A 22,890-nucleotide genomic window follows, 5' to 3' on the forward strand; every position below is an offset into this window, starting at 1 on the left:
TTTTCGGTGCAAAATACTAGAGGGTGTTGACTATTGCAAATTATTCTTATCAGCGTAATTGTATGTCTGTATACTGCGACGTTATTTAGATTTTTTACGGTTACATTACTCGAAATCTCCCCTTCTTGTTTCTACCCAATGGTGCATTCCATGTCGTACGCGGAAGAAGGTTGATAACATCCCAAAGGCGCGCACGCTTTGATTCAACGATACTGTTGAAATTAAGGTGGTAAAGTATAACATTCCGTACTGCATTCTGAATAGGAATATACCCGAATAACTAAGGAGAAAATTTTAAGTTGTCAGTCGGGGAGTTAAATGGTAAAATGTGCAGTAAGAGACCCTTTTGTGCTGTGTACTCTTATCTGAACCAGCCTGTAGTCACGTTTTAGCTCTTTGCCAAGTGACACTTACCGTTATGTGGCAGTTAAACATTGCCCTGCTTAACGCTATATTTACTAGTTCCTGAGCTAGACCTTTCACGAGTCGTTAGTTTCATGGTAAATTTGGCACGCAAAGCTTTATTTCACTAGGCTCTGAAATTAATGGCATTGTGGAAATGTTGGTCTACCTTCTGTTGCTAAATTGGGACAATTTAAATTTTACTTAAATATATATTAAATAATGCACTGCTATGTGTGTTTGATGTTTGCCGAATTGAAGGGTGACAGATACAATTCAGGAAAAAAACCCAAGTTGCACCCTACTATCTATGTGTACCTCTGTGCGCACAATATAAAATAAGTAAATATTTGAAGGGTGTTTGGCCTGGTATTCTCTGATGAAAAGCTAATGCCTACCTTGGGAGAGTGTCTGATTTAACTGTCTAACTGTGTGCTCAAGCTATAGGTTTTGTTCTGTTGCCCACAATCCCTATAGTTTTTAATTTTCACTATACTCTAGGTCCTTACAAAGAGCAGTACCTCTGATTCTGCTCAAGCTAGGAGTGAAACAGTGGAGATGGTCCTTTGTCATGGTATATTCAGTCTTTTTTTAGTAACATGGTAATGCTCTTCTGGAAAATCAGTTCAGAAATTGTTTATGGCTAAAATAGCCAGGCAGGAGTGTCTGTTTTTGGTGAATGCAGCAAATGAATGATCTGAAAAATGAATTGCTGCAAAAATCTGAGAATTTCATTATTGCCATAGAGCAGGCACACTCATTAATGTTCCACATTGCCCATAATCACCTAATCCAGAGATAATAAAGGAATAGCTATTTACTGTGTAACTGTCACAAAATCTCTTGGCAACAATATAAACTTAACAAGTTTATATATATAAATATAAACTTGACAAGTTTATATTGTTTCACAATTTATTTTGTGATTTCACTCAAATCTAACTCAAGCTAACAAGTAATTGTGTTCTGTCCTGTCTTGTTATTCTGTTGTAGTACAGTTTAAGCTCTGGTCTAAGGACACTCGTACTGGGACACACAGCATGCAGGAGGACTCTAGCCGCAGTCCCAGTTACACAGTGGCTTGTGAGGACTATGTTCATGTGGTGGAGTTCAGTCCTTTCAGCTCTGGAACCCCTGCCTCTCTTTTGGCCTATGGTGGAAACCAGTATGTGGTGGTGGGCACCTGCCTCTTCCAGGTTAGAGATGCAGCTTCATACAACCTGGTTCATGTGTTGCACAGCATACTTTTTCCTTTATAAAACGCACTTGTTCCCCCAGGAGGAGGATATGGAAATTGAGGGAGTTGAGTTCAATGTCCTTCGAGCTTTCCATCATGAATTACGCGTCGATGCTCTTGCCTGGAGTCCTGAATCCCGGCTGGACAGGATACCCACTATCAGGTACCGCTACTTTGTTACCAGCACTACCATAGCTGCTCTCAGGATAGTGCTTATGGCTTGATTTTCAGTGATCACACCAGAGTGGCACTAATATGGCATCTAGTGTCAAAAATTATGCTTGGCAGTGTCAGAATTGGAAAATGTTTCAAGACAAGGTCACTTAACATTTGGCTGCTAAACAACAACTGTTTAAAAGTAGGTGTCTACCAAATCAACATTATTCTTTTTCATGATGTTTGTCTTCTGGATTTGAGTATCTTACAACTTGGCTCCTGAATGCTGTACTTTTCAGTTGGCAGATCTCAAACGTTGCAGCTTCCCGCCAGCACTGAACTTTGGAAGACTTTTCAATTGACTCCATGTTTTCATCATTTCAACACTAATTCGACTATGACAAAAAATTTGAGGCAGCAGAAGTAGATGGTTTTACACAACAAAACTTCTTCTTCATACACATGCATTATAGGAGCTTTTTGGGGTTCAGCCTCTTGCTCTGTGATACTTTGATAATTGGACAGGAGGAGCAAGAATTCAAATCATCAATCCTACAGTCGATGGATGCACCTCCCCACCAGCAAAGCCATCCCTGTATTATGTGAAGCGTGGTTGCTAAGTCATTAATCAGTTTAATCAATGACCTTATAAGCATAACTAGCTATTTTTAACATAAGATGGTGTGTATGGTGTAACACTTGCTGCTCTAGTGCCTCATGTTATGTAAGAGGTCATCAGAGACTTGTAAAAGGATTACAAAGTCTCAAGCCATACTTTACTTCCACATCAGATGACGTTCATATCTTTTAACACAACAGGATAATTTTGCGCAGACATTCCTCTTGTGACCAGAACAAGAGGCAGTTGTAGTGAAAGCACAGCAGCTACGCTGTGTGAAAGTAGTCATCACTGTCACACTGCAGCTGCCAGGATGTGAGCCAAGTTGTTTCAGGTGGCCTTGGACAGGAGGGAAGTAGCCCAACTCTAGATTGTTAGAAAGCAAGAGTTTCCTCTTAATTGGAGCGGTGGATGGGAAGGTTCCGCGGTCCCTCCGGAGGTGTTTAGGCTTTCTGTAATTGAAAAGGAAAGGCAGCGATAATTCCCGGCCTTCTGTGGTTTACTCCACAGGGCCCTTGAGCCAGCCCTGTGACGTGCGCACATGTTATTGCGCTGATGACTACCCACTCAGGTTCCATTCCTCCCTTCGATCTGCACGTAGCCGTGCCTTCCAGGAAAAGTACAACGTTCTCACAGGCTTGACTCAAGCAGGGGCCCAGAGAGAGCAAGACAGATGAGGGGAAGAAAGGGGGCTCAAGCTGCAGCGCTGCCACCAACCACCACAGCAGCTTGTAATGTGAACAAATCTGAAGACTATTGAAACCTACAAAGACCAGACGCCTCACACTTAACAACAACATACTTACACCACATATACAGACTTTATATTGTGGACAGCACAATGAACTGGTAGGATAGAGTTTTGGGTACCATTATGTATCTTTATTGACAACAGAGAGAACAGTTAATGGCAGGAAATGAGGGCAGAGAGAGATGGTAACGACATGCAAAAAGGGCCCCCAGCTGGACTCAAAATAGTGACACTGCAGTTTGTGGTTCGGGCATCATAGCCTAGGATACCTCCAGGCAAATTGCAAATCCTGCTTGCACGTGACTGTACAAAAGTGAAGTCCACATCCATCAGTAAATTATGTGTCTTTCAAATATATATGCTGTGATATATGTTGCAGATTTAAAATTTCAGTTTTGCATCTTGGTAGCTGAGTTGTTATCACACATACTGCACACACCATATAACTACATTGTCCCTGGTTTGACCTTTGTCACATGTAATACCTTTCTCTCTCACTCCCCTTGTTTTCTTTCCACTCTGTACTATCAGCTGTCCAAGAGATGGCAAAAAACCTTAAAAAGGGGATTATTGAAAATATAATTTACTTCTCATTAGAAAAGTCTGCTGTGTCATGACTGATGGCAAAGACAAGAAGTCTACCCCATCTGACAAATAACAGCCTTATTTAATTACATTTTGTTCACTGGTTTTGCACACATGTTCTGCCTGCACAGAAACTGACCAATCACAACTATTCTCAGAGCAAATTAGTTTAGAAATGGAAAACTCAAGCTAACAAGGAGTGAAGAACTGTTGTGGAAAGAAAATGTTGCATCGGCTGTTTGAAAGTATTTTGGTGGTTTAAAAAAAGAGATGATGTGGAACAACAGCAGGGACTTTTCTTTCTGTCCAAAATGGAGCTAGAGCTGCCTGACCAGAATATGATGAATTATTGTGTTTTTAAAAATGGTTTCTTGTTTTAATGGACTTTTAGTGGACCTGCCAGCAATGGGCTTCACTAGGAGAGCTTAACATCATGCTATCCTCCTGCAGGTCCAGCACCATTGTGCAGGTGCCCTTATCAACCAGTAGGGGTCACTCTTGTAGTGACAAAGATAAAAACGAAGTAAAATTAACACTTGAACATACATCTGCATGATTAGAACTTCCCAAAATGATAGAACCGTCTCTGGGAAACATTTACTTGGCCATGATTGAGATAGTTTGACTTCACTGTTGGGTGTTGCTGTTATGTCTTCCATCTCTATATAGTCATTGCTGTGAGGTTGCCAGGCCACTAGGGGAGACTGACCGAAGTAACTGCACCTAGCGAGTCACTCATCACTCCCCATAAAACCACAGCTTGTCATTTTTACACTCATATTTCACAAACAAGATAATGAGGTGCTTGTAGCCATAATTGAGAATGTTGGACAGAGCCACTCGTTTGCTGTTTCCCCATTTTCTGTCTTTATGCGACGCTAATCTAAGTGGCTGTTGGCTGTAGCTCCAGTTCTTATAATATTGTCCTCTAACTCTTCGTAGGGAACCAACTGAGCATTTCCCATAATGTGACAGTGACAGTTTACATATTCCAACGTATGTAGCAAAAACAAAATATTAAAAAAAAAAAAAAAAATATAATCAAGCTCACAGTGAGTGGATCTTACAATGGAATAGTTTTTGGAGGAAAAATCTGGTAATCTGGTAGGCTTCAAAATTCAAATGTTGAAGCAACTGATAAAGTGCCACAGAAATTCCTCTGTTTCACACAAAATTTGTATTAAGTTTATGTTTTCAGGTCTGTGTGAACTTGTACATGAAGGTTTTTTTTTTTTCACATGGGTACATTTTGTCTCGCATGTCTGTCTTGTGCACAAACAATGATCACAGTAATTTAAATCAACAAACCTAGAATTAACTGGTGAAATTCAGTGGTTTCCCTTTTTATAGTTACTTTTAGTGTATTATGCAGGATTATTGGAGATTGGTCAAGAAAATGGTTTTGACATTAAAGTTTTTAAAAAAAAAAAAGGCAAAAAGAACCAGAATGTGTTCCATGAGTTACTCCAAAGTACAACTCTAATTTGTAGGGTTAGAAGGCCTGCCCTAATATAATCTAATCTACTGTAGCAGTAATACACCGAAGCACGTTAAGGGTGTTTGTAGTGACATCATGCCAAATCCATCTGTGCCTGCGACTGAAAATGTGTGAACTGCTGTCTGTTTATTCTGGTGATATGTGTGTGTTTTTCTTGTCATAAGTGAGTTAGTGTAATTGTGTGAATAATTGCAGGCACTGGTGTTTACTAGGACTGATTAGAGGGAAAGTCCTCTGTCTGGCTCTGCACAGGTTTTTGAACAGAGACATGCGTAAATGGCGTGAGGAATCTTGTTTTTCTCCATGTTTATCTTAGCTTGCAATTAGAATCTCCCTGGCAGCATTTCTGCTGATCACTGTCCAAGTTTCTACCACACACACTGACACTCTCACCCAGAGGTGTCAGTCTAGGCGGTTGCAGGCATGTATGTAGAACGAGATGTCGTCTGTCATTGGATCTGTGCAGCCTGACTCTGTTTTGATGTTCTTTCTTTGTTTATTTTCATATCCTCTCTTTCTTTTCCTCTACCCCACTCTTTGCAGATTTTGCACCGCTGCAGCTGACAGAAGGCTACGCCTGCTGACTTCTGATCTTCAGGATAGGCATGAAGTCAAGGTAGTGCAACATCTGGAGCACATTGGCCAGAATTGTGCTTGTCAGTTGGCATCAAACTTTCTCTACTTAGCACTGACATTTGGTACTTAGTGATACAGGAAATGTAGTCGTGCGTACAGAAAGCAGAGCTGCAGCCAGTGTAGAAGACACAAGTTTGCAGGATGGATCATGTTTATTGATCATGTGTTTGCCGTTTTCATTCATTATGTTGTTTTTCTGTCCTGTTGCCTAGGTGATGGAGGGCCACACCAGCTACATTAACCATTTAGTGTTCGAGCCCACAGAGGGGAAACAAATTGCTTCCGTCAGTGATGACCACACTTGCAGGTCCAAACCGTTTTGTTTCCATGTGTGTGTGTGTCTGTGTGTGTGTGTGTGTGAGTTCCCAGCTTCTGATTTTCAGTTCTGTTCTCTGTTAATGGTGCAGAAAGTCCTGACTGTGTTTCCACAGTGAAACTTGATGCTAAGCACAACATGCTCCGGTGTGACTGTGCGTAAGCACAGAGCTGCTTTGTAGCTTTTCTAGCTAATTGGTTAAATATGGAAATCCAATTAGCTGCAGAAAGATTTTCCTCTCCAAGGGGGACCTATAATAAGGTCCCCAAATTTTCCTTTTCAATTAATGCTAGAGGAGGGAAAAAGTGTGTCAGTAGCCAGGGTCACTGCCGGGACAACCCCCCTACATCAGGAGGCTGGTTCTCTTGCAACATGGAAACCTGTGTTGCAGTACAAGGCCCCATTCTTATATTGTTAATTTACAGTAACTGAATAAAGCCCTTAAATGAATTTAGATACTTCTACATTCAATCCAGAAGTTGTAGTGTGGTGCTGGGCTGGACCACAACCGCAACTAACAATTCTGTTGATTATTTTGTCCATTAAATGTTTGGTCTAGTAAATGGAGAAAATTGTGCATCATGTTTCCCAGACTCTGAGGTGACATGTTCAAATGGCCTGTTCTGCCAGGCCAACAGTCTAAACTCAAAAAGTCAAAGATAAATTGATTATCACAACAGTTCATTTTCTGTTGATTATTTCACTCATTAATTGTTCCTGTGCCACTGTTAAGCCTATTTTGAAAATGTGTGTGGTGGTAATGACAATCAACCAATTCAGTAGCAGGCCACTGGGAGTCTGCATTTGGTCCAAATGTTTTGATATATCAGATCATGACATTTCTTTATTTATACGAGTGGGAGAAACAATTCACATTACAATTATGTTTCTTTTCCTCTACAACTGTAAATTAATTCACAGATTCTCAAAGATTATTTGTCTGTTTAATCTTGCGTCAAATGTTATTGGTTGTAATTAGGGCTGTCACGTTTTCAAAAAAATCAAGTTTGAACAAACAATACAAAATGACTATCATCCAGAGGTAGCCACAGACTGCAGATTCCACAGCTTCACTGGAGTGACAAGCCAACATCTCTCTAAGTCAGTGCAAGGAATTTATAGAGTTGTAAATTTGAAAGGTTGGTTTATTGTCCAGCCCTAGGATACATAATATACATGTATAATATACTTATGGTTAATTTTAAAGTAGTGTTGAATCTGTCTGTCTTCATTGTTTATCTTAGCCCTGACAGCAGGCTCATTTGTCATTATAAAACACAGTGGCTTGTAGATCGTCCTGTCCTGCTCCGTGCCCTTGTCCTGCCACATCAGGCACACACACAGGATCACACAGAGAGAATGAGTCTCCTCCACTCCCATCCACTCTCCTCTTCCCCTCCCTCCGCTGACCAGCCAGAGAAAACAGGAGTGCGCTCCATCTGCTGAAAGATTTAAATTCTGTCATGTTGAGAAAATATGGGACGCGGGAGGAAGACAGAGGCGGAACAAGGGATAGATCAAGTTAACAGGAGATGACCTTTCAGTCAGCCCACACAAACTGAGGCTGGATATTAGAGGAAGAAACTGGTCCTGCAGAAGGGGAGGGAGGGAAGTGTATGTCTGCATGCATAGGCTCATGACCTCTCCATCACTCTGTTAGGTTTGGCAGCTGTGCCTCTACTATAAGTTTGCTTAGCTTTGTCATCACTGTCCCCTGCAGTTGTGGGAACTCTGCTGTTGCCAACATGCAACCTGACGATGCAGCATCTAGGTGGGGAGCCAGACTCCACTTCCTAAGGGGAGTTTACATTTGGCTCGTGTAGTCTAAACAGCTCATGGTGTCAGTATAGATGGAGCCAGTCTGTGGGGAAATGTGCCACCTACAGATCACAAGGGCACACTGCAGGGTCCAGAGGGGATTTGGGGTTGACTGAGTTCACCAGTGAAATGAGGATAATGCACACCTGCTGCAGCTGCTGCATTATGTATATGGTTTTAAAGCGTTTTGTTCTGTTCTCAGTGATAATCTGTTTTCTTGTTGTGTAAGGGAAACAAATAACAGCTTAATATCTCATCCAATGTGCTTCCAACCTATCTTCTATCACAGTGTTTTTTTTACACTGACATGTCACCACAGCGCAAGTGATCCTTTAACACCATCTATGTTCTAAATATCCTGTTATGGATGAATTTAAATTTTTTAATTTTTATTTAACACTAACACTCTTACTTGTAAAAAGGTTTAATTAATTAATTGTCAGCATTTAGGAAGGTTTGGTTAATCTAGCATTTGTACAACTACCAACTAGGCACAGAATTGGCATGTTTCAGCCATTAATCCTTTTTTAAATTACATGTAGCTATTAATTAATCAATTTTATGCATGTTTACATAGCTATTTCAATCATTCTTCCCTTATTTGTTGCCATTACTGTTTGCTATTTCAAGCATCTACCCATTACTTTTAGCTAGCATGATCTTTTTAGCCATTTACCTCTAGCCCACATGATTTATCTCAACCATTTCTTCATTACTAGCCATTTATTTGGATAGTTTAGGAATTACTATTAGCATTAAGCTTTCAATCATTTATCATTTTTCTTAAAATCTATGCATTACTTTCAGCCATTTAGCCATTACTTTTAGCTTACTTTTTTAACTTCAACTTGCCTATTAACCAGTCTTCATGCACTCTCAGATGGCTGGGAGTTATGTACTATGCAGTCAGCCTAGCTTAGCTGGTAGTTCACTTGTTCTTGTGTTGATTTTCCTCCTTAACAGAAAAGTGTGGATATATTCTTGAAATCAAATCATTATCTCTGTTTTTTTGATTATTTGAGCTACTCCCTAACTTTTCCACATTCCCCTTGGCAACTATAGTAGTACCACCTGGGATATAAGTACCCCATGTTGAGTTACTTTTCATTATATATACATATCATAGATTGGACATTATAAGGGTATCCCTGACGCATCCAAAAAACATATGAAATGGTTTCAATAACTCTCTAAATGGTAAAGATAATGTTAGTGTTTCAAATCTAAATGAAATCTTGAGCAGGTCCTGTTAGAATACATGCTGATGCAGACATTGTGCACCTCAAGCAGGGTGACCCTGCCAGGCACTGGGATGGGATTATATTGTTTGACTCTTCCAGTTCTCTCTCTCCAGAGAGTCACCTTCGATTATTTACTCTGCTCTCTACAATAAATCAGATCACACAGCACTAACTGCATTTCCCGTTTCCTCCACTTATGGGAAACACTGACAAACCGTAATGCTCTGGCCTTGATGTTTTCTCACTTAGATAACACAATACAGGACTTCAGATGCCCTTTTCAACTCTGTTGTACATGGAAGCAGAGTGTTATTGCTTGATGTAGTGTTATGCAATTATACAGTGTTTTATCAGAGGCGGTCATGCGTGTTTTTGTGTCTCACGTCTTTCACCTCGTTCTGCAAAGGTTATGTTTTTTTGGGGAGCCGGTGCTCTCCATTTGAAGGGCAGAGTGGTTGACCACAGTTTGGCCGTTGGTGGTGTAGCGTGCAATTGAGCTCTGCTTGGCTAGTGGTCTGAAAGAATAGGGTTTAGTCGTTGTTTTCCTGGTGTGGTCTGGGGTTTTTTCTTTTTTTCCCCTCTCAGCCTCACTCATGCTCCATGGTGGAGGCTCTGGCTGAGTCTGCACATGGGCAAAGGAAAGAAGCCCAGAGTTTCGACAGGGCTCTATCCTGCTACAGGGGAGACGAGGCAGGAAAAGTTGAGTGTTTACTGAGGTCTTCATCTGAGACGGGGCATATCCTCCCCTACACCGCACCACTGAGGACATCAATCTCTCCAACAACACACTTGACATTTAGATGGTCTTTGGAGGTACTTTTTTGGGCTTTATTAGATGATGTCTTCTGCATGACCTCATCAGTCAGCGCCTTCCCATGCTTCACAAGCGTTTGTTTTATATTCCCAGAAACACTTGCAGCCTTCTTCCCCCCGCCCCTACTCCCCCATTCCCACCTTTTCTTCTAGTTCAGGGATCATTCAGATGTGGTTAACCATAGATCTAGGTCTCAGGAACCACAGCTCTCCTCATCCAAGTGATTCATTACATCCGTGGTGTTTCTCAGCTGCTTTTACTATCATAGGTCTTATTTAACTATATAATTTGCTATTATTTTAATGAAGATTGGTCATAATCCCCACACAAGCTTTGTTTCTTAGTTGGGGTTTGCTTGCAAGACATCTCTGGATAAAGTCGGATACTGTTCAACTTCTCTCCACTGCTCTTCCTCAACTGACGTGCATTCTGCTGCCCTCTCTGTACTCCACAGAAAATGAATGGCAGCGGGCCGCCCACAGCGAAACATTTGCTGTAATGTGAGTGGAGCGTAACGCCGACTCAGGCGAGGGTGATGTCCCCCCCACCCCCACCCCCTTCTGCCCCTGCTATCATAGCTCAATGTAATGTGAAGCTGGCGTTTTCCCTGTAACAGGAGTCTAGCATAAGTCTGTCTGTCTTCACAGCTCAGGGCCCAGATCTGAGAAAAGAGCTTGTTTTCCCTGGAAAAGCTTGAAGACCCTGTACATCACTTGTGCACAACCAACAGGAGTTAGATGAATTAGGCGCAAACATGAACTTGGATGAAAACATGTCGTCTATCATTGCCCACATTGTGTGCCATAAAAGCCTGTTAGTCGTGTGTCTTGTATTGCTTGGATTCTGTAGAAAACACATCAGAAGGAGGAACAAATAAATGCCTTTTTTAAAGGATATATTGACATACAGTAATGAAGAAACATTTGTGATGTTTGGGCTTTCTGAACAATAAACTGTCATATTTTAGATTGAAAGAAACCTTGGGAATGTGAATTGTTTTCAGCTATTATGTAAGCATCTAAGGGTGGCTCAAAATCCACTGCTATTTTTAGAAGTGTGCTCTAAAACCCTATCTTTGTTGTTAATTAAGAGGTAGGGGATTTTGTTTTGGATTTCTGGCCAAGAGCGGTTCACATATCATGTTGAATCAGTCCACAACATTACTAATTAGAACTGATTAGAAGTCCTGTGTTTGTTCCCTGTTCACAGTAATGAGACAACTATACAGGTTTCTGCAGTGAATTCTCACAGCACTTTCAGTTTCTAATAAAATATTTACCTAGAGAGCTTAAGATTCTGCAAATATATTGTGTAATGTTCCAATAAAGCTCTGAAAGAAAAGTAGGTCATACAAGGCACTGGCTGTGTTTCATCACTTTTTCTGTATTTTATTGATGTACAGTTAATTTTCTCATTTTCATACTAATTTTAAATGTCTGCACAGGGTGTGGGACCTGGATGGAAATGAAAGCACTACTCTTAGACTTCGCTCTCCTGGTATCAGTGTGTGCTGGCACCCAGAGGAGGTCTTTAAGGTAGGAGGGGAATTTAGATATAATGAGTTCAAAGTCTTAGGTTTGTTGTCCATGTGCAACAACTGCACATGTGCCACTGTAGGACAATAACATAGTCAGGTGTGAGGTGAACTGGGGCAAGAAAGACAATAATTGTTCAAATATTCATAATGTTGCAGTTGTTGAACGCTTGAGAGAGTCCATTGTTGATTTAAGCAACCTGTCTGTCCTCTCCAGTTAATGGTGGCAGAGAAGAAGGGGACAATTCGCTTCTACGACCTGGTCACCCAGCAGGCCATTCTGTCACTGGACTGTGGCCAGTCGCCACTCATGTCAGCTGACTGGTGCCTCACCAACACAATCAAAGTTGGTGCCGTGGCAGGCAATGACTGGCTCATCTGGGACATAACTCGCTCCAGGTTAGGGAACGTATGGTATTGATTGTGCTTGATGTATTGATATGGGATACATCCAAACCTTGTGCTCATTATTTGCAGCTACCCACAAGAAAAAAGACCAGCCCACATTGACAAAGCACGATTATTCAAGTAAGGAAATTGATTCATCTTTTTAAAAGTTGTAAGATGTTGTTGCTATTGGATTTTACCAGATTCCCTTAAAAGTACCCATATTTTACCCAAGAATTTGTTGGATAGCAACTGATAGTCTGTATTCTATCTCTTTTATAAGTTGTGATGACATTCAGATGGATTTTATTCTCCTCCTCAGGTGGTCTCGAGCCAATGAAAACCTCTTCGCCACCACTGGATGTCCAGGAAAAATCAGTAGTCAATTACTCATCCACCACCTTGGCCACCCACAGGTCAGTCAGATGCTTTTCACAGTTCAGATTGTTATCTTTTTAATGGTCTTCACAGCTCTGGTCTCTTGTCAAATACTGATGTCATTACAGCCGGTGATGATCGGATCAGTACCAGTCGGATCAGGCCTCAGCTGGCACCGGACTCTTCCCCTGTGTGTGATTGGTGGCGACAGGAAACTTTGCTTCTGGATGACTGAGATGTAAACGTCTGTACAGCACTCTCCATGGTGGATAACTAGGTCCTCTGTTTCTATTCTAGTAAATGTTCAATAAAATGTTTTTCTGAGTATCTGCAGAGCTTGTATGGAATTTGGTGGAAACTGGCTGCATGCTTGAGCCCTTGTTGTTTTTTATTTCTGACTGCCCCTTCAGGTCAGCTACAGATAAACAGTGGGCTGGGCTGGACTCTGCGAAGAGCTCGTTTTTCTTTTCTCTCAAGTGAGTTACATCAGTTGTCTGTTATGTCCTGCCAAGAGAGCTGTAGTTCAAAGGAATGTGTTGAAGCTGCTGTGCCAGATCTCCACTTCACCGTTCAACGTGATCATCATACTACAGGTGTTTTCTCTCTGTCTCTCACTTTTCTCACTGTCCATGACAAACTCTGAATCATATCAAGAATATATCTTTGTATGGGCTGTTCCACCTGCTGTGGAGCACAGAAAATCCAAAGAAAGTGTAGGATGAGGAAAAGCTAGGAGATCTGGCGTTGCTCCAGCTGTTGGGCAAACGCTGCAGCTGGGGGTTGGGGGGCTGAGTTGTAGGAAGTGTAATCATAGTCATAAAAGCTTTAGGAAGCATGAGTGTCTGAGGCCATTTCAGGTCATCTACAACTCAATTGCATGCAAACTGAGTGGTTACTAACAATGCAGAAAGAGAGGGAGAGATGTGCATTACCTTACCTCGATGAATAATTATCAATGCTCTACAGACCAAACATGGAAGACAAGGGGTTATTTGCCAGAAACTTGTAATGTCCGCTGGTAAAACAAGGACTCATTGTACTATCACAGGAGTGCCATGTGTGAGAAACCACCATCTCCATTTTCAATCATATGTGGCTAAGCTGCAGAGGGCACTCATTTAATTAAGTAGATCATGAATCATTTGAGGTGACAGCTGATCACTTGTTTCCACAGATGTACTTAAGCTCAGGAGGGTAGAGTTGGTTAAATGTGCATTCATACTTGAGCGTCTTAACAGAGCCGTTTGTTGTACTTTATTAATGTATATGTCAGCTGAAACAGTAGATTGTATTGTGCAGCGATGTCTCTGCACGACAGAACAGAGCGAGTACAGGCCGTACTGTAGAGACCTCCACTCTTTCAAACCAGTTCGTCAACCTCGTATATTTCTTGGACGGGATGCGTAAACCGCCATCCACAAAGCATAACATGCTACTGCTCTCCTGGTCCACTCTTTTGTTTGAACAAGTCCAATGTGGTCTCCACTCTCTACATTTGCTGTGCTTTAGGTGCAAGTGGTGCTGGAGCAGCTGCATATAACACGGGAGATGTCAATGTCAGAGCAAGAGGCTGCCATTTTCATCTGTGCACACTCTGAATGTTCTCCAAAGAGAATAAAAGCAGCCACAGAGGGCACTGGTATTGGCAGCTGAGCCAGTTTCCCTTGAAACATGAGTCATGAACCTCATTATCTTTACAAATCCCAGCAACTCAAGGATGCCATCTGATGGCCAATGAGCAGAATTGCAAGAAGATTTAAATCCATTTTGACTTCTGAATGTCTGTCTGAATGGATTTCTACAACATATGATCCATCTTGGACAACTTACAAGCTCACCTCTTTCCTGGAAGCACCTCCTCAGATGTCACTGCCTTGGGCCTCCATGTTACCTTTGATGTAACCTGAGTGAAGCTATTGTGCCTCGCAAACAGTTTGATCTCTCGTGTGGTGTGTGGAATAATAACAAACTGTGAAATGGATGAAAGGGAGATCAGTCCGCCTTAAAATCTTCACCAACTTTCTCCTAATCTTCCCCTCAGATAATTCTTCTGCGGCCCTGCCAACTTTAAGCCCAGGCTCACCAAAAAGAGAGCAAATAAAAATAATGAGGAGCATGATATGAGGGGAAACAAAGAAAGAGATTAGAGCTCTTTGAGGCCAGTGTTTGATTTAATCTCACGGCTGGTTTGTTTGCGATGCTTTCCCAGAATGAAGTGATTATGTTGATCTTGATGAGTGGAAGAGAGTCCAAAAAGTCCTCCATCTCTACTTTTGGGTGGAGTTTGTTGCTCATCCAAGCAGTAGGTGCAGTCGTCAAACACAGGGACATTTTGAGGATAAATTGCAAAAAAAAAAAAAAAAACAGCTTTATGAACAGTTAATAGATAATTTCCTAAAGCATTACAGATCACATATAATATCATAACCTATTGATAAAAAAAACCTCTGGGGTGACAGGTGTTTATTTTCCTCCAGTGTGTCACCTTTTTTTCTTTTATCACTCCAACTGACTGACCACTTACCTCCTGTAAAAGGGCATCAAGAGCATCTTAACTAAGATCCACATAACAACTTACCCATGTCTACATCTACAGATTTGATCGAGTGTTGTAGGAGCCATTTATTGTTCATATATTAACATTTGCAGTACACCTAACCATTACCTCTAAAGCAATTAACCCTTGTATCTTATTTGTTTAAACCATACATAAACAAAAATGCAACATTAATGAGAAAATATATATGGATATTCAGAGCATGTTAAGCCTAGCTTAGGAATTGAGACTAGCCTCAGTCCAAATCCTCAGTTTGGCTCTGTCCAAAAAAAGCCAACAACCAAAAATAATAAAACCTCTGCCAGCAAGCAAGTTGGCTTGATACTTGAACAAGTAAAGCTGTTTTGGACATATGCTTTCTCTTGCTTTCTTTCCATGACTTGTAAGGTTATAGTCAGGATGTGTTAATCCTAGTTTAGCAATCTTAGAGACGGGGAAACAACTAGCCTGTCTACATAATCCCTCAAAGATGATTGAAATTTAATTAACATCATGTATATTGATTAACACTGCTTGTTTAATAACTGCTGTAAAGTAAACAAACTAAAAAATCTTAACTGTGGAGTCAATACATGTTTAGTTTAGCTTACCATGAAAATTGGAAGCAAGGGGAAAACAGCTAGCCTGGATTTGTCCAAAGTGAAAACTTACTTGCTTATTCCTTTGTCCCCAGTGGGAGATAAAGCAACAATAAGCTCCTCCATCATTCCCTATCCTTGGCAAAATGTTTGGCCTCACCCCCAGTTAAGTTCATCTTGGCTACCATGTCAGTATCTGTTCTGTGCCAGGTCATTTTGGTCTTCCAGGTTTTATTTTGCCTGGAGGAGTCCATCTCAGCACAGCCTCTGGGATGAGATCTGAGTCCAGCCGAAGTACATTGCCCAACCATCAGTCGACTCTGCCTTACTTCAGTGATGACGCTCTTGCTTTTGATTTTTCTGTGTAACTCCAGGGTTGTGATCTTGTTTGGCCAGAAGATGTCGCATGGCCTTTTCAGACAATCCTTTTCATATTGCCTTGGTCTCCCGCCAGCATTCAGAACCAAACGATAGGATGGACTTATTTTTTTACATAGATGGACTTTTGGTTTAGGCTGTATTGCTTGGACTTCCAGGAGTTGCAGATTTGGGAAAAGACATCCCAGCCTTTCCCCAATCTTGTCTTGATTGTGTTGTTAGCTGAAATATTTGTGCCACAGAACTCCCTTTACACTTTATCTGTTATTAGCTATTCAAAAAACTATGAGCTCTTTATCAAGCTTTAAGTTTCAGTTTTACTCACACCTCACAGAGTATATTTCTTTTCTGAGTTCTTAGGCCTGAGGGCAACGTGAACCTCATGACCCTGTTTCCAACCCGGAGGAGGCAACCAAGCCAGCGTAGGGATGGGATGGCCCTGACATCAATAAAGGAAACACTTATGGTTGGAGTCAGGATGATACAGCGTTTGGGATTTGCGGCGAGTGCGCAAGGCACAAGAATCTAGCTGGATCCCTCACTGGTCGACCCGTTGCCATGACAACCTGATTTTGTTTAGCGCTCAGCAGATTCGGATCCTGGCGGTGGTTTCATGGGGATTTGTGGATTTGAGAGCGCTGGATGTAGAGCGAGATACAAGAAATTATAAAGTGTTTGACTTTTGGTTGGAGAGGGAGTGTGCATGTATGTATGTGTGTGTCCGACACACTTGTCAAGCAGTAGATCACTCTTTCCCTCCACTTGCTTTATCCCTCTCTCTCCCACTTCACACACAATTTTTTCTACTCCACAAACACAGGCTTTCCCAGTGAGACCGAAGCAGGGCTTGATTTACTGTACAGTGGAATTATGGGAAGGGAAAGCTTCCCAACACAAGGTGGCCGATGGGATGGTTTGCCAGCCACCGTGCTGATGGTCTTGATGCTTTATGAGTCCTGCAGATGGAGATGATTTGTCTTTTCAAGGGAAAGTTTAGACGTGTGCGGCTCTGATATGCATTGTCGCCTGTGTGGAGATCAAAACTCTGGACGTCCATCAAAAACCCTGAAGGCCAAACTCTCCAGTCACACGGAGGAAGAGAAATAAAGAGAGAAGAGCATCTGTCAGCAGTGCAGCCCTGCGGACCGTACTGTGGTTGACTGTGAGGTCCCAGTGACCTGGCCCTACTGATGTGTTGGGCCTCAGTGCTGGCTCTGGCCTTGACCAGCAGAGGGAACATGATACTTAAATCATTCATAATTAGCTCCTTCCCTTTGCTTAATAACACATGAAGATAAATGGGTTCCAAGAATTTCCAAATGGAAATACTTGGTTTGGAATTAAAAGCTAGAAAATGGCCTACAAGCCCTGTATTGTAGTGGTTCTCTCTCTCTCCTATTCCTCCTGCAGGCAAACAATGAACAACACTTCTGTCTTCAGCACACTTTTAATCTTTTCTGTCTCTCTGGAATGTAAAACACAAGTTTTAAGAGACTTACTCATGAAAAATAAATGTTTATTTCTTTTTACATAATCTTCACATTACATGATACATTATACATAAATGGCCCTGTGCAATCTCACAAACCTGACTACACTGTGATTTTCTTTATGTGTTCATTATAGCTGATCTCATGTACTATATTTTCACAGGCCAAATGTTCATCCTTTTACTTGCAAGCTCCTGTCTGTCTTATCTTTACAGAAAGTATGTTCCTGGTCTTAAGATGAGTTGAGCATCTCCAAAGCGTTGTGGAGGGTCTTCAGGTCTTCTCTCATCTGGCTCAGAGCATTTTGGATCTTGCTGGGTTGATCCAGAACCTCTACACTGCAGGTAAAGGGGTCATAGCGAACCGCAAAGGGACGCTTGATGGTTGCAGAGTACCTCCTGTAGAAGTGAATGAAAACATATGGATTAGCCTTCAGTGCTCTTTGGAATAGATACTACAAGTCTTAAGATGTTTGGATAGTTGTGGACAGTTCTGAATTCTCCCTTAAGTGTTCAACTGGGTTGAAATTGTGACTTTAAGGCAATGACATATGGTTCATATCATGTTTATACTCATTAAACCACTCAGTGACCTGTATTACCCTTCAATTTTCCTTCATCCCTCAATTAGTTGCCTCTCATTGTCATAGCAGTTGCATAATTTGAAGGAAACAATATAATAAAAAGTCAAACAATACCAATAAAGACTTGACTACAGCCATGTTAGCAGTTTTGTCAGGCTTCACTTAGTGGTGCTTTAAGCTAACATTTGCTAATTGCCACTAAAAGCAAAGTACAGCCGAGGTTGATGGGACTGTTTTGGTCATATTTGGTTCTAACCCAAAGTATTGGACAAAAGAATTTTTAACCTAAATATCTGTACCAAATCTGGACCAAGTGGTTGACTGACTGACAGGCCATCCATAAAGCCACACTGTTGGCATGACTAAACTATAGACAGCACAAAGCAGGGTAGAAAGTAGTTTAAGGAACAGCTTTAATGTGATGTGAGGTTTTTATTCTGTTACCAACTCTGTCAAGACCCAGCTGAACACTGTTTAGAAGTTTAGTTACAAGTGTTTCCAGACAGCATTTAACATAAAGTAATCAGTAAATACCTCAACTTAATCTTTGCATCCTCAAAGCTCTCAGACACAAAGTAAACAGGCTGGTAGGTTTGGTCTTGGTACGGCTGCACCGCCGTCTCCTCTGGGTTGAATGGCTTGTACTCTGGCTCATTAGACAGAGCGTACTGGAAGCAGGTAAAAGGCTGTTAGTATGCCAAGCGAATAAAATAAGAAGAATGTGTGCCAGTAAAATATTTGCACGTGAACAGAAACATGGCACCTACAACAAGCTCTCCGTAGGACGATAGGAGTCCAGCGCCATAAGCTTTCACTGCTCCATTCTGCTTGCAGAGGCCAAATTCCACAGTAAACCAGTATAACTATAATAAAAAAAAGCAGATCAATTTTTTTCAAGTGTGTTTGGAAGAAGATATGATCTGTCTATTGATCAGTGAATATAGAGAGCATATTTTATTTATATTAATATATACACTTTAAATCTGATTTACAGATCATTTTCCTTATTATGGCTCTTTTGACAGCTTTATACTTGATACAACAAGTCAGATTATAGCTTAGTATGTGCTTATTTTAGGAACCCATGCATGTGAGATCAAGAAAGTTTAAAAGGGGCTGAACAAAGTAAAAGGTTTTACCAAATTTAACTGTTAAACATAATGTGTAGTTGTTGACTTTAGCCACTAGATGGCATCAAATATCCATTAAACCCACAAAGTGAGTAGATGTGACAAGACATTCCTCCAACATTGATCTGAAATTAAAACATTTTCCTATTGCTGTTAAATTTTTATCTTGAGGGACTGGTCAAAGCTTTTAGGTACTTTTTTTAACTACATTTAATTTACTTTTAAATTTACCTATTTATGGTCATGGAATTGTCAAGGTATGTGAGGATCAATAAGACCTACTGTTGACAGTTTCTCAATGTCCTCATCTGAAGCTCCAAGCGAGGCAAGTCCAATCTCCTGTAAGTAGTCAGACGATTTAGTATTTAAAGTAGTACAACCAAATAACCCTCTGATTATGAGAAATCAAAAGACATGTAGTGCAGCATATTACAATCACCTGTGAAAATTGGGCAAATTCTTTATCTGCCAGCATGGGAATATGGCCAAGTAGTTCATGACAGCAGTCTCTGTGAGTGCGGATTGAACAGAGTCAATAAAAGTGAATACCACTGAATATGTACATGAATAAGTAAATGAGTTTAATAAACAGTGACTCACGGCTCAGGGGAGTGCATGGGTGCAGAGCAGTGTCGGATGTACTGTGTGCACTGAAACACCCTGAAGGCCAAACTAGCGAGGAAGTCTCTGGCTGACAGCAAGCCGGCTACTGGACGCAGCTGGAAACCTGTTTTCTCTAAAGTGACGAGAGATGGGAGAAACACAGTCAACCACAGGAGTGATGGAGCCAATAGATACAAAGTCATCTCTTTTTCTCCCTTTTACTAAACATTACACAAAACTTTAAAACAACACTCAACAACAATTCAGGATATCTCAATCACTGTTTTTGTTGCTCTAGATCCAACTGTTAGTTACCTAATACTAATTTGTCACTCTTCCTCTGAAATGTAATTTCCCTGTCACTGCCATCTTTTAGGACTGCAGAAACTTCTTGTTTTTACTGTTTCAATCTCTCTAATGGCAGAAAAACCTCTTCATTGTGTTTTTGTTCTCTGTTTAGAATCTGTTTTTAGGTTTTTAGGATTACAGAAACATCTCTTTTTCAATGTCTGTCTGTTTAGAAAGACAGATGCTTTTGACAGTTTTTTATCTGTAATTTTTCAGATGCCTCCAACTTATTATCTCTCTTTTTCATGATAAAATATATCTAATTTCACTGCTATATAATATAATAAAATATACAAGAGGAAAAATATTCATTTATTCTGCTTTGTCAATCTGTGTTATCGTTTGAAGACCACAGTCTCTTTTGATTAAGATTGTCAATCTTTGTCACCTTTCAGGAAGGCAGAGACCTCCCTGAGCTGAGGGATGCGGTCTTCTCCGTAGCCGCACTCTTTCTCCAGCTGCTGCAGACCGTCCAGGAACTGACGACAGGCCAGGCTGGGGTAAATACTCCGCAGCTGCTGATAAACCTCCCTCCTTTAAACACAGATACGCCACCATATTATCACATCACTGCACTTTGAACCATTCCCCACAATGCATCTGTAACTGTGTATTTCATGCTCACCATGTGGATACTTCCTCTGCTGTGTACTCCACAGTGGGCAATTGGTCTCCCCTGCAACAAAGAGAATTCATTTATGACAGAATATTTAAATGATACATTGACAACAGATGGACTTTCTTTAGAGATCTGACTCACTGTTTGTATCTGAAGGCAAGCTCAGAGATAAAAGCCCGTCTTTTTCTGTATTCTGGATCACTGAATCCCTGCAGGGAAAAAAAGATGTTAAATTACCAAAAAAAAGTTCTATTTATGATTATTATTGATAATTATTTTTGTCTGATTTAACTGTGACATTAAGCGGCAGCTTTGTAAACACTCACTGGATGGTCCTGATCCATGTCTGGATCAAATTTGGTTATTAACATGTTGCATCTGTCCAGGTCTTTTATCTGTCGGGGAAACCAGGGAACTGTGATGATGACGGGAGGGGAAAAAAATTAATTAGTTGTTTTGTAATTGGCCTGGCTGCATGTTATTATCATATGGAAACACTCAAAAGGATGAATAAATCAGGCCTGTAACATCGCTTATGATGTCCTAATATGAAAGTGCCTCGCAAGAAATTGCAGTAGTTGTAGTGACAAAACATTAAGTAAAATTTTGAAACTGTAAACTTGCCTTTTTCCTCTGGTATGGAGCGAACGTCATCAGCCACTCTCTTCAGGGAGTTGATGAAAACGTCCAGGTCAGAGCTGTGAACTTCACACTTCATGAAAAACTCCAGGTCTGTTGTGCTGTTCTTTGACTTCCTCCCCGGTCGACTTTCGATGTGGAGAAGTTTGGCTTCAAACGTCTGTGAGAGTAGGAACAAAAAGAGAAAACAATGTTTTATTCTTTCTAATCAATGCTTTGCTGCTGAGGAGAAACTTTTGCATTAAAAAAATGACCTTGTAGTAGTTTTTATCATTAAGCTGAAGACATTTATGCATTTCATTAAATGAAACAATATATATTTTAATACACAGACACTTAGGCTACAAAACAAAAATCAGATGATGCATTTTAGGAACTTTTTGTGCCTTTTCTCTCAGACAACATCCATAAGCCACAACCAGATAATAATATTAGAGCCTTGTATTCATGGAAAGCAGAAAATCTTTGAAAACACAACAAATTATTATTTTTTCCATCTATGTGAATATTACAAATTTTATAATGCGAATAAAACTCAAAAGCCTAACTGCAGTGGCAAAGTAATAAAGTACAATTGTGAGGTACTTGTACTTTACTTGAGTACTTCCATTTAATGCTACTTTCTACATCTCACTACATTTGACTGCTATAGATACTAGTTAGCTTTCAGATTAAGATTTGCAAGCAAAATATATACTTTTTAAAAAATTATTCATTACACGGCTTAAACTATCAACAGTGTATAAAGAACTTACAATTATATAATAACACTGACGTCTTTATTTACATTAATCCAAAATCTGTTAAAATAAGCCTCATGTCCATCATTACAAAACTCACTGGAGTCATTTCCCCTCATAATCAGCCTACTTTTGATACCTACCTTTGATTAAAGTACATTTTTCTACTACTTCCAATAGACCTTAACTGGTAATAGAGTACTTTTACAGTTACTTTTACTTGAGTAAATGATCTAGGTGCTTCATCCTCCTCTGCTCACCTCGAATATTTTCCCGGTTTTGAAGAATCCCGCGTTTTTCTCGTTGCTTAGGGTGAACAGGACGTTCAGAGTGACCCTGCCGTCCTTCTCCTCAAACACGAAGCCGTCTCCATACCTGGAGGGCCCCGGGGAGCCCGCGGAGCCGCTGCTGCGCTCCCTGCGCGCATCCTCGATCAGACTCTGCTTCCTCCCGTTGAACGGCGTCGCCTGCACCACGTTCTCCGTCTTCATCTGCACAGGTCTCTTGCTGGAGGTTTCACACAGAGAGAGAGAGAGAGGAGAGAGAGAGAGAGGAGAGAGAGAGAGAGAGAGACAACAGTTTATGTGTCAGTCATCTATGCAGCGGACAGGTTTATATACCCTGTCATCTGAGGGGGGTTATGGAGATGAGTTGCGCAAGTACAGCACGAGCATTTGGCTTTTTTGGGGCCTGTTCTGCGTCATGATATTTATTTGTTTATGGGACAGAAATAGCGCTGTCAGGAGGGGAGAACAGCCCACTTCAACGGTGATTGCACAAAAAAATCATTCAACCAAAACAGGTCATAATGGGTTACATAAATGTATCATGATCTAATTTATGCTCGGAAAAA

At 40.8% G+C, this 22,890-nt stretch overlaps 2 protein-coding genes across 4 annotated transcripts; one reads left to right on the plus strand and one right to left on the minus strand.

The window, feature by feature from the left end:
- Nucleotides 1-60: 60 nt before the first annotated feature.
- nup37 (nucleoporin 37) lies at nt 61-12,699 on the plus strand. 3 transcript variants are annotated; one of them, XM_018697266.2, is made up of 10 exons: nt 61-226; nt 1,396-1,598; nt 1,681-1,802; nt 5,792-5,864; nt 6,097-6,191; nt 11,518-11,608; nt 11,825-12,006; nt 12,085-12,135; nt 12,317-12,410; nt 12,501-12,699. In XM_018697266.2, exons 2-10 carry the CDS (start codon nt 1,443-1,445, stop codon nt 12,612-12,614), a joined length of 978 nt encoding a protein of 325 aa, XP_018552782.1. In that variant the 5' UTR covers nt 61-226; nt 1,396-1,442; the 3' UTR covers nt 12,615-12,699. The 3 variants fall into 3 exon arrangements, with proteins under 3 accessions (XP_018552782.1, XP_018552783.1, XP_018552785.1); XM_018697267.2 differs by having other exon boundaries at nt 81-226; nt 1,401-1,598; XM_018697269.2 differs by having other exon boundaries at nt 141-321.
- Nucleotides 12,700-12,841: 142 nt separating this feature from the next.
- th2 (tyrosine hydroxylase 2) lies at nt 12,842-22,530 on the minus strand. Its single transcript, XM_018697260.2, has 12 exons — nt 22,298-22,530; nt 21,283-21,457; nt 20,985-21,073; nt 20,800-20,867; nt 20,665-20,715; nt 20,428-20,573; nt 19,689-19,824; nt 19,528-19,597; nt 19,371-19,427; nt 18,726-18,821; nt 18,493-18,626; nt 12,842-17,773 (listed from the first exon to the last, which is right to left on the minus strand). The coding sequence occupies exons 1-12, from the start codon at nt 22,526-22,528 to the stop codon at nt 17,608-17,610; spliced, it is 1,419 nt and encodes a 472-aa protein (XP_018552776.1). The 5' UTR covers nt 22,529-22,530; the 3' UTR covers nt 12,842-17,607.
- Between the last annotated feature and the right edge of the window lie 360 nt (nt 22,531-22,890).

The sequence above is a fragment of the Lates calcarifer genome, linkage group LG18 (assembly GCF_001640805.2).
Source record: "Lates calcarifer isolate ASB-BC8 linkage group LG18, TLL_Latcal_v3, whole genome shotgun sequence".
NCBI classification, from domain to species: Eukaryota; Metazoa; Chordata; class Actinopteri; family Centropomidae; genus Lates; species Lates calcarifer.

Excerpts from the sequence above, each read along its gene's own strand:
- nup37 (XM_018697266.2), top strand. The coding sequence starts at position 1,443 with ATGCAGGAGGACTCTAGCCGCAGTCCCAGTTACACAGTGGCTTGTGAG. Across the intron at positions 1,803-5,791 it reads GACAGGATACCCACTATCAG|ATTTTGCACCGCTGCAGCTG; the intron begins GTACCGCTACTT and ends CACTCTTTGCAG. Across the intron at positions 5,865-6,096 it reads AGGATAGGCATGAAGTCAAG|GTGATGGAGGGCCACACCAG; the intron begins GTAGTGCAACAT and ends CCTGTTGCCTAG.
- th2 (XM_018697260.2), bottom strand. The coding sequence starts at position 22,528 with ATGAAGACGGAGAACGTGGTGCAGGCGACGCCGTTCAACGGGAGGAAG. Across the intron at positions 19,598-19,688 it reads CCCATGCACTCCCCTGAGCC|AGACTGCTGTCATGAACTAC; the intron begins GTGAGTCACTGT and ends CCGCACTCACAG. Across the intron at positions 18,627-18,725 it reads CGTCCTACGGAGAGCTTGTT|TACGCTCTGTCTAATGAGCC; the intron begins GTAGGTGCCATG and ends ACCTGCTTCCAG.